The 14,171-nt window shown below is 38.0% G+C and overlaps 1 protein-coding gene across 2 annotated transcripts in view; it reads right to left on the bottom strand.

Moving 5' to 3' along the window:
- LOC136864914 (proline-rich protein PRCC) overlaps positions 1 to 14,171 on the bottom strand; it is a 161,281-nt gene that overhangs the window by 62,725 nt on the left and 84,385 nt on the right. For both annotated transcript variants that reach the window (XM_067142327.2, XM_068226469.1), the window contains exon 4: positions 3,645 to 3,863. In XM_067142327.2, the coding sequence (XP_066998428.2) occupies positions 3,645 to 3,863 (219 nt within the window). The remainder of the gene's footprint in view (positions 1 to 3,644; positions 3,864 to 14,171) is intronic.

Raw genomic sequence — 14,171 nt, 5'->3', positions numbered from 1 at the left:
ATAATCATAGGAATTCAGCTATGCCCTGATGCTAAAAGTCGGGGAAGTACTCATATCAACTGCTAGTTCCTTTAAATATTAGGTTAAACAAGGGAATAGCGTCTGACCGTTCTGGTCTTCGTCTTGGACAGTCTTGCCTTCAGCTCACGTCAAGGGAGGCCTATCGGTCTTCAGAGGAGGTGTCACTAATTAGAATATTTCTTAGTAGATCGAGGCGGGGAGGTATTGGTAGCATTCGGTATTCATCAACCATACTTTGATTCTCGACGTTAGCCCTTCTTCTTCATGGTTTATTGTAGTTGGCAACTTAAAGCATGAGGAGCTCTGCGAGACTTCACGATACTCTGTCTACCATCGCTCTAGCATTCAGTGGTCTCTAAGTTTAGAGTTCAGTTGCATTTATTTGGAGTAGCTGTTCTGAGGAAGGCTAGCTCTCATAAGTCACACTAAAGGACCGACTTCTTTACTACTGTACATTCTTTATACAGTAGAACCTCGATTATACATTCCTGGAAACTACGCTTTCCCGCATTATTCGTTCAAATTACGTGGTCCTGCAAGCATCCTAATTAAATCACGCTGTAAAAACCCCGCATTATCCAGTCCTCAAAGGAACAATTTCCCAGATCAACAGTCCAGAAATTTCAGTCCCATCAAAGCTAAATCCTCTATCACGCATTTTTCAAGAAACTATTTCACGAAAGGATGGCTACGGCATACTTACGGATCTTGGTATTAACGTCCCGTCATTGCGATAATTAGAGGAAGTACTGTACTGTACTGGAAAAGCGATTGGTGGTTAACATGCACAAGGGACCATCTTAGCATCGCATTCGGGTGGTATTGTTTAGAGAATCCTCGGAAATCATAAAGCAGAGAGTGGCTACAGCAACTGGAAGGGGACAGAGCGCATTTCGACAGCTCTACTCGAAGATGGAACGAATTTCGTCAAATGTTCGTACTTGCAAAACATCTCCATGAAGTCCAGGGTTAGATTTTTTTTAAAATTTTTTCGATTGTATCGCTGACCAGGTTTTCAGCACTTCCCCCAGGGCACTGTATAGTAACTGGGCTTTCAGACAGGAATCGAAACTGCTCCTTAAGTATCGGTATCACAAATGTAGTATTTTAATATTATTGTATATGACTGTGATATCGAGACCAGAATAGATGTTGCACCTTACATACATAAAGCCATTGGATGTTTTGGGATTGCCTAATGCCTATTACTGTTTTGGTCCTAATATAAGACTGGGAATTTCACGTTCTTTTGATAAAATGTTATAAAAACCGTAGTCGTTTTATATGCATGTTACATTTAAAGTTTGTATCTTTTCGCACTCGTACCGACTTGTACAGCGAACTCGCTTTCCAGCTGAGCTCAAGGTCACAAATAACCGTAATTTCTGAAGTTTTGATGATATTTTTTTCTCTTTCCAATTTCAATGTGATTAGTGGTGGGCAGAATTGAATAGAATGCATATGAGAACTTTTGAGAATCAATACTAACATTCAAAACCATATACTCGAGTTCAACATAACCTTTAAAAGTCGAAGTAGGCCTAATTTATGCAGAACTAGATTTTCATAAACTGACTACGAATAGCATACCGGTGACCAAATTACAATGGACGATTAAAAAAAAAAAGGGATTTCGCCATCATGTCGGGCGCTTTTGTATCTAATGTGCTTTATTTTATTAGATTACCGGTAGAGAATTTAAAAAAAACTACTTGTGGTCGATTGTTGTTTTGCTTGCCGTTAACGGTATTAGATTTTTCGAAGAGTTTAGTTGACCAAAATTAATGAACCGACAGAAGTTTCCCTGGTAAAATTGAATGTAAAGTTTCAAGATGTTTAAGTCGTGTACCGGTAATTGTTTGAAGCCGGTCCCATGGTTTAACTTGCGGGGTTCTCACCCAGAGGGCCCGGGTTCGATTCCCGGCCAGGTCAGGCATTTTTACCTGGATATCAGGGTTGGTTCCAAGTTCACTCATTCTACGTTTACCTTTAATTGAGGAGCTATCAAATGGTGAGTTGGTGACCCCGGTTTAGAGAGCCAGGAATAACGGCCGAGAGGATTCGTCACAGTGACCATGCGTCACCTCGAAACCTGCAGGCCTTTGGACTGAGCAGCATTAGCTTGATAGGCGGAAGGTCCATTGGGGTTGTAGTCAGGTTTGGTTTAGGAGTGTTTGTAAGATTATACTTATACATATTTCATTTTTGAGATGTTAGCCAAATTGTTGATGGTTCATTCCTTCCCGCATTTTCAGTTTTCCCATGTTGTACGTTTTTTACTGTGGTCCCTCCCAAAATGGATAATCGAGGTTTCACTGTACATCATCTGTTAAATATACACATATGAGTTTCAATTTTTAACAACCAACTTGCATAATGCCTATAAATTACCATCTTCAAACCCTTTCATTTTTAGTACTGTTGTTAGCCACCAGGTGAGTCCACTTACCACTCGGTGCCTCACCTGTAGACGGGGATACGACATACACACAAGGGTTTTCCCAGAAATTATTTTTCAAGAGAAGAATTCTTCTGGTTTTTGACTGAACATGGTTTACCATAAACAGAACTTGTTAAAAAATATGGAGATCAAATTAAAAGGAAATAATGAAATACCTGAGCATAACTGACATGCTTGCTGCAATCATTCAAAGTTTTGAAATTTTTGAAAGGATACATGCACTCCTCCCTTCTGCATAAGTCGGTGTATACATACACTGTGGTCTGCAGTAAGGACCTAGTCATAATCCATAATATTATCAAAAATACTTTTATCTCCATTAACAGTGCTGCCATTATCACATATAGACATTCTGTAAATCATGGATCCCCATGTTTACAAATTCCATAAAAAATTATTTGCGGTTATTTTCAGGAACGTTCACAGAAAATTTCCGCGGGCACAAACACACGGCACAGATAGCTTTCTTCAGAATAACACCATCTTTGTACGTGGTGTATTCCTCGCCACAATTTCTGTTCCTTATTTCTGTGTGCCAAGTTACCTCATTCCTTTTCCAGTAATTTCCGCAAGCATCTTCGACTTCTTCATTATGACTCATGTGCTCTTCACTGTTTACCACAGCCATTTTCTTGTTTACAAAGATTGTCATGTGCACCAACAATGGAGAGATATATTCCTAAGATTGAGTGCAATGGAATGCTGCATTTTCAAGCAATATTTAGGTTTTCCAATGAACTTGTTCTTCTAAAATAACTAACCTCTACCAATAACCTAATTGTTCATCCAAAAGAATAATATTTTACCATCATAATTACAGATGACATATTTACACAAAGATTGGCTGCTCACACCTAGTTACATCTCTCGCAATGTTCAACCATTTTTGTGCTCCACCGTTGAACCTTGGCAAACAAGAGAGAATTTTGAGGTAGTTTATTTTACTCTCCACGAGGTTCTCTGATGTTAAACCATTCATTAATAGTTAGTTCCTGCACAAATCAAGAGATAGCAGCACATATCTCAAAAATGTTGCTTTTGAGGGTTAGACTGTAAGGGTTAGACTGTTTTTGTACACACGGCTTCATATCAACTTCCACCCAAACCAGAGCACAAATTACATCAGTTCAATTCTAGAAAAATCTTACAATTACTCACTTACCTGGAAGGCGAGGTATGTAATTTGGTGTTTCCTCCGCTGTTGAGTGGTAGGACCATCATTTTTCCTATGGCTATGTCCATGAATTTTTGTATTTGTTTCAACAGTCAACTGTTTAGTAAGCCATTCATTTGAATCAGGCATAATAGTATCTTCATTAATATCAATCACTTCAACGGCTTGCATTTGACGCTTGTATTTAGGGCCGCCTAAGCGTTTGAACTGAAACAGAAACAAGTAGAAATATATTTTAATCATATACATTTCTTATCATAATAAAATATGAATAAAATTAAAGAAATCAGTTTATAAATATTATGTAGTAAGACAAAATTAAGGTTTACTTTTAAGTTATGCAAAATGTGAAAACATAGCACAAGTGTAGATAGGAAAAGGCTAGGGTTGAGTATGCAGTGGATGTGGACACAATGAGGTAAAGTTGGAGGATTTTTCTGGTAAGAAATTTGTGATTGTTCAATCAATCAATCAATCAATCAATCAATCAATCAATCAATCAATCAATCAATCAATCAATCAATCCTGATCTGCATTTAGGGCAGTCGCCCAGGTGTCACATTCCCGATCTGTTGTTGTTGTTGTTGTTGTTGTTGTTGTTGTTCGGAAGCATTTTTTTCTGGAGCTGGATAAAGTGGAGTTCTGGACAACATCCATATTTCAGCAAGTCAGTAAATAAGTTTCAAATACCATTCAGGTGTATCACATAAATAATCAGATACATCATTAATAAAATTTTCAGTTTAAGTATGCCAGATGTACAAACAATGAAATAAGTGAATAGCTGAACTCTTTGGAAAAATAGAAATATTATTCTTTCAAACAAATCTCCAAATGTTGAAACTAATTGAATTAACTGTCTTAATCTTTAAGGAGTGGTAGAATAACAACCACGGTAAACCCTGCCTGTCATAAGAGAAGACTAAAAGGGGCCCTGGTACTCTTAAATTATTCTGGGAAAAGGGTAGGCAAACACCTGATAGGCAATCTGCCACCTGGGCAGCATATCAGTAGTGATTTATTGACAGTTTAAGTGAGTGAGTGAGCAACCATGGATTGACAACCACAGGGTGCTCAGATGAATCCAGGCTCCTTACTTTCATCTATCCTAACCAAACTCTCTTGTTACAAGATATTAGAATCATTCTGTATTGATGGTTTTCACTTTACAAATGTGAAAAAATAAGTGTATCCTCCTAGTTCAATACATCATATATTTCATCATCAGACGGAGTAATCAAATTCAAACATGTTTTGGCTCGTTTGAGCCATCTTCAGTGAAAAGGGGCAGGGGGTTGAAATAATTTGTTCCTTCGTTATGTTTTATGGCATTTTTTAGCTTGTATAATGCAAATTATTTCAACCCCCCCCCCCCTTTATCACTGAAGATGGCTCAAATGAGCCGAAACATGTTTGAATTTGATTAATCCGTCTAATGATGGAATATATGATGTAAAAAAGAAAAAGCAACCTCTCTTGGTCAACTCTTGTTCTTTTCCGACCCCAACAGTATTAGGCTTCTGAGGCCAAGGGAGTCTCTCATTTCATGCTCCTCGCTGCCCTTCTTGTCTTTCTTTGGCCGATACTCTCATTTCTTGAAATGTCAGACACCTTCCATTTTTTCCTCTGATTAGTATTAATAGAGGATGGCTGCCCAGCTGTTATCTTTAAACAATAATCACCACTGCCAAATTTTGCTTTATTGTTTTCAACCCTTAGTGATTTGTGTCGAGCATTTACACATTTTCTTAGCTGGGGAAAGAACGGCTATAACAAAATATCATCATCATCATCATCATCATCATCATCATCATCATCATCATGTGTTCCCAACTCCAGCAATCTGGAGTCTTTCCCAAGTTATTCAGCAACAGAATTTCAAAGATAGCGACTAGCGATTTTGTCACTTTAGAGAAAATTCTGGCGAATTTGAATTTATGACCAGTTAAATTTGGTGAACCAAGTACAGTAGTAAATACTTCATTAATAATAATGTTATTTGTTTTTACGTTCCACTAATTACCGTTTTTACAATTTTTGAAGACGCTGAGGTGCCAGAATTGTCCCGCGAGAGACCTTTTATGTGCCAGTAAATGTACCGACATGAGGCTGACGTATTTGAGCACCTTCAAATACCACCGGACTGAGTCAGGATCTAACCTGTCTGAGCCAGTCACCCTGGCAAATAACGCTAGCATTGCGCTTAGCGTAATCGCTTGGGCATGTGACGCATTATACAGTACCAATTTATGCATTTTAATAACGGCATCTGAGTGCATGACTCACTCACACATGTGGATCATGAGTTCGTATTGTTATTTTTGGAAGGCTTATCAGAGACCGATCCTCGTGCACACACATTCTCTCTCTGTCTCTCTCTCTTCCTGTAAGGAATGAAGATGATAATTAATTTTCCTGTGATGAGATTGATGAGTTGATGACAACATTGGGAACACTTTTCATTTGATTATTTCAAAAGCATAACAATTCAAATGAATAAGGAATGGTAAAGACCCACTATATTATAACAGAGAAGAGACCAAGAAGGTGCAGTTTGGAAAGAAAGAGTTAAAAACAGTTGTGGAAGTAAGGAGAAATTGAAGGAACTTACTAGGAAACTGAATCTAGCAAAGAAGTCAGCTAAGGATAACAAGATGGCAAGCATCATGGCCACTTTAAGGCAGAAACAGATACTAAGAAATACATTCAAGGAATCATTACTGAACAAGGGGAGTGTACATGCGAGGATCTTCAGAAGGCATAAGTATTCAGTCAGCAGTATGTAAAGATTGTTGGTTACAAGGATAATGTCCAGATAGGGGAGGTGACTATTACGAGGGTAATTCCAAAAATAAGGTCTCCTATTTTTTTATAAATACAGAACTCTGTTCGTGTGGCCGTTGGTCACAATATTGTGAAGAGTGTTTCCCACGCTCACATATAAACATGCGCACGGCACATTGAGGCACCCAGTCTTAGCTTGGCAGCTGTTGAGAATGGAGCTCCCACTGGATGTTACTGCCAAGTGCGAAGTGCACGCAGTTATTCGGTTTTTGACAGCAAAAGGTACTAAACTGATTGAAATCCATTGCCAATTGACAGAAGTGTATGGTGAGTCGCACATGGATGTCAAAAATGTTCGTAAGTTGTCTAGAGAGTTTGCAGCCGGTTGGACTGAAATTCACTACGAACAAACAGAGGAGCGGGAGACCGTCAATTTCTGTCGAGACAGTCGTAAAGGTTGAGCAAATCATGCGTGAATATCGGCGGATCACCCTGGATGATCCCTGCACTTTGATTCCTGAGGTTTCCCAAAGCACCACTCACAGAATTTTAAGGGGAAAGTTGAAATACCGGAAGGTGTGCACAAGATGGGTGCCACGCATGCTGACTGAAGACCACATGCGGCAACGAGTTGATTCTTCCCGCGCATTTCTTCAATGTTTTGCAGCCGAACAGGACAAATTTTTGGACTCGATTGTCGCGGGTGACGAAACCTGGGCGTTCCACTTTATACCTGAAACCAAGAAACAATCATGCCAGTGGCGGCATCCCTCTTCGCCCAAGCCGTAGAGATTCAAGCAAACACAGTCTGCCGGTAAAGTCATGACTACTATGTTTTGGGATCGAAAAGGGGTATTGTTGGTCGACTTTATGCCTGCTGGGAAAACAAAACACTGACAGGTACTGTGAGACCCTGAAAAAACTCAGACGGGCATTCAGAACTGGAAAAGAGGAATGTTGAGCAAGGGCTAAAACATTCTCTTTGACAACGCTCGCCTGTACATCGCCCGGTAAACCGTTGCTATTCTGCAACAGTTTCGGTGGAACACCATCACCCATCCACCCTATAGTCCCGACTTGGCGCACAGTGACTATCACTTGTTCCCTAAGTTGAAAGAACATTTGGCTGGAAAACGATTCAGCACCGACGATGAAGGGAAAGATGAGGTTGTCGTAGGTACGACATCGTAATTGGTGCAAAACCTTCAATTAGTATGTTTAATATATTTTAATTATAGTTTATTTAAGGCTAAATTATCTTTTATTAAATGTTAAATATGATTAATATATGATTTCCCTGTAAATATGTAGTATAAAATTGTATAACCTCAAATACGTATTGTTTAACCTCAAAATCCATATGGTCGTAAGCGGTAGAAAATTCCATAATGTTTGTATGTTAGACTTATTGTACTATAATTTGGTATATACGAAGGGTGCTGGAAACTTACTGTAAGGTTTTATTATCCAGATACATGTAGAGACATAACGAATGTTGTAGATATTTCCATGTACATTTTTAAATACGGAAGGAAAGTTCGAGTACCCATTCGACTAGCTGGTCGATTGATGTTTCGAGTGTGTTTCATTAGAGTGTTGTAAGCACTCTTCCAGAAGTCGATCATTCTAGATGGTTGATCGAATGGTATAAATATCGAGCTGTCAGTCAGTGAAGGCAGTTCTTAGTTCTTAGTTCTTGGGACTCAGACAAATGATGAACTGGGAGTGACTGTTGGGCTCCGAGGTGGAGTCTGAATATTGGACTCAAGTGAGGCGGTGAATTCAAGAGAGAGTATGTTATAGTGCACGCGTCAGTGTTGTTGATATCAGTACTTGTCAGAATCGACTTCAGGGTACTCCGCTATTGAGTGTTGTATATAGTGTAATTTGCGACTGTGTATAATTGTGTGTTGTGACGTACAGTGTAAATAAAGTAATTTATATAAGGAAGTGAACATGTTCTCGTGTGATATTTATTTACATCAAATAAAATCGCAATGTAGAACGATAAGGTTCACAACTTTCTGAACAGCATGGCGGCGAGCTGGTATGACATGGGCATACAAAAACTGTCACAGCGTCTACAAAAATGCATTGACCGAAATGGTGATTATGTAGAGAAATAGTTAAATGTTCAAGCTGTAAAATGATGTAAAGCATTGTAGAAATAAAGAGGTCTAAGCATTTATAAAAAAAATAAAAAAAAAGGGGGGGACATAAATTTTTTTTTTGCTAAGGGCTTTACGTCGCACCGACACAGATAGGTCTTATGGCGACGATGGGATAGGAAAGGCCTAGGAGTTGGAAGGAAGCGGCCGTGGCCTTAATTAAGGTACAGCCCCAGCATTTGCCTGGTGTGAAAATGGGAAACCACGGAAAACCATTTTCAGGGCTGCCGATAGTGGGATTCGAACCTACTATCTCCCGGGTGCAAGCTCACAGCCGCGCGCCTCTACACGCGCGGCCAACTCGCCCGGTGGACCTAATTTTTGGGAATACCACTGTACTAAAGAAGTATTAAAATTTACCTATGATAATAACATTTACAATAAGATAAAAAAAGTCGAAAACTAGAAAAACAACTGGAATTGATAAGATTTACGGGGATATACTAGAGACAACTGGTTGGAATATAGTACCATATCTGAAGTACTTCTTTGATTATTGCTTGAATGAAGGAGCTATACCAAATGAATGGAGAGTTGTTATAGTAGCCCCTGAGTATAAAAGAAAGGGTGATAGACATAAAGCTGAAAATTACAGGCCAATCAGTTTGACATGCACTGCAAGTAAGCTTTGGGAAAACATTTTTTCTGATTATATTAGACATGTCTACAAAATTAATAACTGGTTCAACTGAAGGCAGTTCGGGTTTAGGAAAGGTTATTCTACTGAAACTCAAGTTGTAGGATTCCAGCAAGATATAGCAGACATTTTCGATTCAGGAGATCATATGGACTGTATCGCGATTGACCTATCTGAGGCATCTGATACGGTAGATCATGGGAGACTACTGGCAAAAATGAGTGCTACTGGAGTAGACAAAACGGTGACTGAATGCGTGGCTATTTTTCTAGAAAAGAGAACTCAGATAATTAGAGTAGGCGACTCTTAACCTGACCCTCTAATAATTAAGAGGGGAATTCCTCAAGGCAGTATTATTGGACCTGAATAAATTTGAGTGGTGTCTTTAAAAGTAGGAAAGATTACAATATGAAGATAAAGTTGGAATTTAAGAGGACAAATTTGTGCAAATAGTGATTTACACGAAGGGGAGTTAGGGACTGGTATAACTTACCAAGGGAGATGTTCAATAAATATCCAATTTCTTCTCAAAAAAACAATCTACACAACACTAAACACACCTGGCAACTCATAAACGAAGTTCTTGGTAAACCTTCAAAGTCAACAATCAATATTACACGTATCAAGCTAGGGAATGAATGTTTTGAAGACAAAAGTGACATTTGTAATGCCCTGAATAATAATTTTATCTCAGTCCCTGCCACACTATCTTCAAATATTGTTCCACATCCTGAACATACTGCTACAATCAATAATCATCCTAATTCCCTTTTCCTAGAACCATGTTCTCCAGAAGAAGTGTCTACAATAATCAATTCTCTCAAACATGCTCGCTCAGTTGCTAGTGATGGTATTTCCAGTAAACTTCTCAAAATCTGTAATCGAGCACTCTCTGGTCCAATATCTGAATTTATCAACTGCTCTTTGGCAAAAGGCATTGTCCCTGATTCATTAAAGATCTCTAGAGTGGTTCCTATACACAAACAGAATGATAGATCCGACCCTGGAAACTACCGACCCATCTCAATACCACCTGAATTGTCTAAAATCTTAGAAACTGTTGTCAAAGTTAGGCTTATTAGTTACCTCGAAAAATGCAATTATTTTTCCAGATTTCAATATGGCTTCAGAGAAAAGGCTGGGGTGAATCCTGCCTTAATGGACATTATAATTGAGCTTCAAAATTATATTGATAAAGGTTACAAGACTGCTGGGCTGTTTATTGATTTAAAAAAGGCTTTTGATACTGTTAGCCATGAACTTATGATATACAAACTGGAAAAGGCAGGTGTGAGAGGTCCCTCGCTGCTCTGGTTTAAGGATTTCTTATCAAATCGACAACAATATGTTCAGATTGGCATGAATAAAAGTGAGCTACAAAAGATCTGCTTTGGTGTACCACAAGGTTCCATATTGGGTCCAGTTTTGTTTCTTATATATATTAATGACATAGCCCTGTGTTCTTTTAAGGGTAAAATATCACTTTTGGCAGATGATACTTCACTGTTCTATTCATCAAATTCTGAAGATGAAATAGTTGCAGATATCCAGCATGACTGTTATATCTTAGATGAATGGCTGAGAAAAAATCTTCTAACAGCCAATTACTCAAAAACTGTCTGTATGATGTTCGATAAATCACAAAATGACCTAAATGCAACTACAAATATATTATTTGGCACTACGAAGTTGAAATGGGTTAAAGAAGTTAAATATCTTGGACTAATAATTGATAGTGCCCTCTCCTGGACACCTCATATATTAAACGTAAAAAATAAAATCTCTGTCTTGGTTGGTATCATTGGCAAGATTAAGTACCTACTAACAATTGACACTCTTCGTCTAATTTATTTCACAATGATACAATCTCGACTTTCTTACTTGTGTTTCATTTGGGGCAAAGCAACCCAAAATAACTTAAATACTTTGGAGGTCTTACAAAACAGGGTTATTAGATTTATGTATGGATTTCATCAACTATATTCTCGAAATAAAATGTACTCTGAAACAAATATATTACCTCTTAAGAAATTAATCTCATTAAACGCATCACTTCTTATTCATAAAGTCTTGCATAACAAAATGTTCACCAACTCTGAATTTCCTAAAGTCACTGACATCCATTCATATAAGACAAGGCAAAAAAATAAATTTCATGTTCATCAAAATTATACTACAAGGTTTGGCACTAAGGGAGTGCAACACTTACTAATATCTGAATATAACAGCATTCCTGACAACATAGCAATCATCTCTAAAACTGTGCCATTTCGTAATAAGCTTAAGAAGTACCTGTTAGGCACTATAAATGTGTAACAGTTATTTCTCTGATATTTTCATTTTCCAAATCTTAAAAGTCAAAAAGTTGTTCCTCCTGTATTGTTACTCTGATGATAATCCACTTAATATAATCCTATCCATTAGGTAAATTGTGATACTTAAAGTATATGTAAAACCACTATTATTACTCTTTCATTTTTAGACCTTATGCGTTAATCCGCCATTGTTGTGATTATCTATGTATTGTTCCTCTTGACAGAGCTCTTGCTCTCTGGAACCCTATTTATCAATAAATAAATAAAAAAATCTATAAAATAGGAAGAGGAGTGTCGAATTCTTCTAGAATTAAAATAACTACGTTGAGGATATTTCTATTCTCTAATGATCTTGACACAGCTGGGTAACAGGAATAATAATAATAATAATAATAATAATAATAATAATAATAATAATAATAATAATAATAATAATAATAATAATAATAATAATAATAATATTAATAATAATAATGCTATGTTGCTTGTCACTGGTAAAATGAATCCATTTAAATAATGCATTGGTTGCATATTTAAATTTTGAGTGGCGATTAAAAATCCACTTGTTATGTGACAATGTTAAATGCACATACCATTAGAATGTTGCTCTTAGTGGTGCAATATTTGCAAACCTCTTCATGTAGTTCTTAATGTGCACTGCATATGAATAAAAGTGTGTTTGCCTTGTTGCAGTCTTATTTTAAAATCTGGTTGGGTATTGAACCAATTTAAAATTGTGGGAACTCCTCTAGTCAACTGCAAATATTTGACACTGGACAGAGCTCATAAAGTGTCAAACGAGGAACTATCATTTGTTGTATTGTGTTTTCAGGAGTTTCCACGTCCCTTCTTGCCTCAAGCGGCCACGTCCTGCGTATGCCTTCACGTCGTACTGACGTTTGACCGAGCGCTTGACAAACCCACGTTTATTTATTTAGATGTAGTTGGTACAAGTGAAGCACGTTGGCAGGAAGAGAAGGATTTTCGGTCAGGCAACTACAGAATAATCAACACAAAATCAAATAGGGGAGGAAATGCAGGAGTTGGTTTAATAACGGACAACAAAATAGAGCAGTGGGTAAGCTAGTGCGACCAACATAGTGAAAGGATTATTCTTGTCAAGACAGACATAAAGCCAGTGCCCACCACAATAGGTCAGGTCTATATGCCTACCAGTTCAGAGCATAATGAAGAAATCAAAGGAATATATGAAATGATAGATTTAATACAATATTTATATGAAATTAAATGTCGTATGGCTTTTAGTGCCGGGATATCCCAGGACGGGTTTGGCTCGCCAGGTGCAGGTCTTTCTATTTGACTCCCTTAGCCGACCTGCACGTCGTGATGAGAATGAAATGATGATGAAGACAACACATACACCCAGCCCCCGTGCCACTGCAATTAACCAATTAAGGTTAAAATCCCCGACCCGGCCAGGAATCGAACCCGGGACCCTCTGAACCGAAGGCCAGTACGCTGACCGTTCAGCCAACGAGTCGCACAATATTTATATGGTGATGAGAATCTAATCGTGATGGGACTGGAATGCAGTGGTAGGCCAAGGGAGAGAAGGTAATGCAGTAGGAAAATTCAGATTGGAGCAAAGGAATGAAAGAGAATGTTGGCCTGTTGAATTCTGCACCGATCCTAATTTAGTCGGGGCCGATGACCTTCGATGTTAGGCCCCTTAAAACAACAAGCATCATCATCATCACCTAATTTAGTCCTTGCTAATACTTGGTTCAAACACCACAAATGACAGCTGTATACATGGACGAGACCTGTAGACACTGGAAGGTATCAAATAGACTTCATAATATTTAGGCAGAAATTCAGAAACTTTTTACACCAGGCGAGTGCTGAGACTGTACCTTAATTAAGGCCACAGCCATTTCCTTCCCACTCCTAGGCCTTTCCTACCCCATTGTCGTCATAAGACCTATCTGTGTCATCCAACATAAAGCAAATTGTAAAATAATAACAATAATAATAATAATAATAATAATAATAATAATAATAATAATTCAGAAAAAAGGTGTTAGATCGTAAGACTTTCATAGGAGCAGATGTGGACTCGACCACAAGTTGCTGGTCAAGAAATGCCATCTGAAGTTGAAGAAATTGAAGAAAGGAAGGAATGCAAAGAGATGGGATCTAGACAAGATGAAACAAAAGAGTGTGAGGGATTGTTTCAAGGAACTTGTTGCACAAGGAGGAGAAATGAATAGTCGTGAAGAATGACGTCAGTAGAGCTGCTGATGAAAGGTTAGGAAGAAGGGAAAAATCAAGTAAGCATCAATGGGTAACTCCGAAGATACAAGACCTGGTTGATGAACAACGAAAGTACAAGAAAGAAAAAAAAAAAAGAAAAGAATACAGGTGATTAAAGAATGAAGTAGATAGAAAGTGCAGGACAACTAAGGAAGAACGGCTGAAAGAGAAATGCAAGGATGTTGAAGACTGTATGAACGTAGGAAATATAGATGCTGCATACAGGAAAATCAAGGAAACCTTTGGAAAAAGGAAAACTAGGTGTGTGTGAATATTAAGAGCTCAGATGGAAAACCACTTCTAAGGAAAGAAGACAAGGCAGAAAGTTGGCAGGAAC

Source organism: Anabrus simplex, chromosome 2, assembly GCF_040414725.1.
Source record: "Anabrus simplex isolate iqAnaSimp1 chromosome 2, ASM4041472v1, whole genome shotgun sequence".
NCBI lineage: Eukaryota > Metazoa > Arthropoda > Insecta > Orthoptera > Tettigoniidae > Anabrus > Anabrus simplex.
This window is presented reverse-complemented; position numbering and strand designations above follow the sequence as displayed.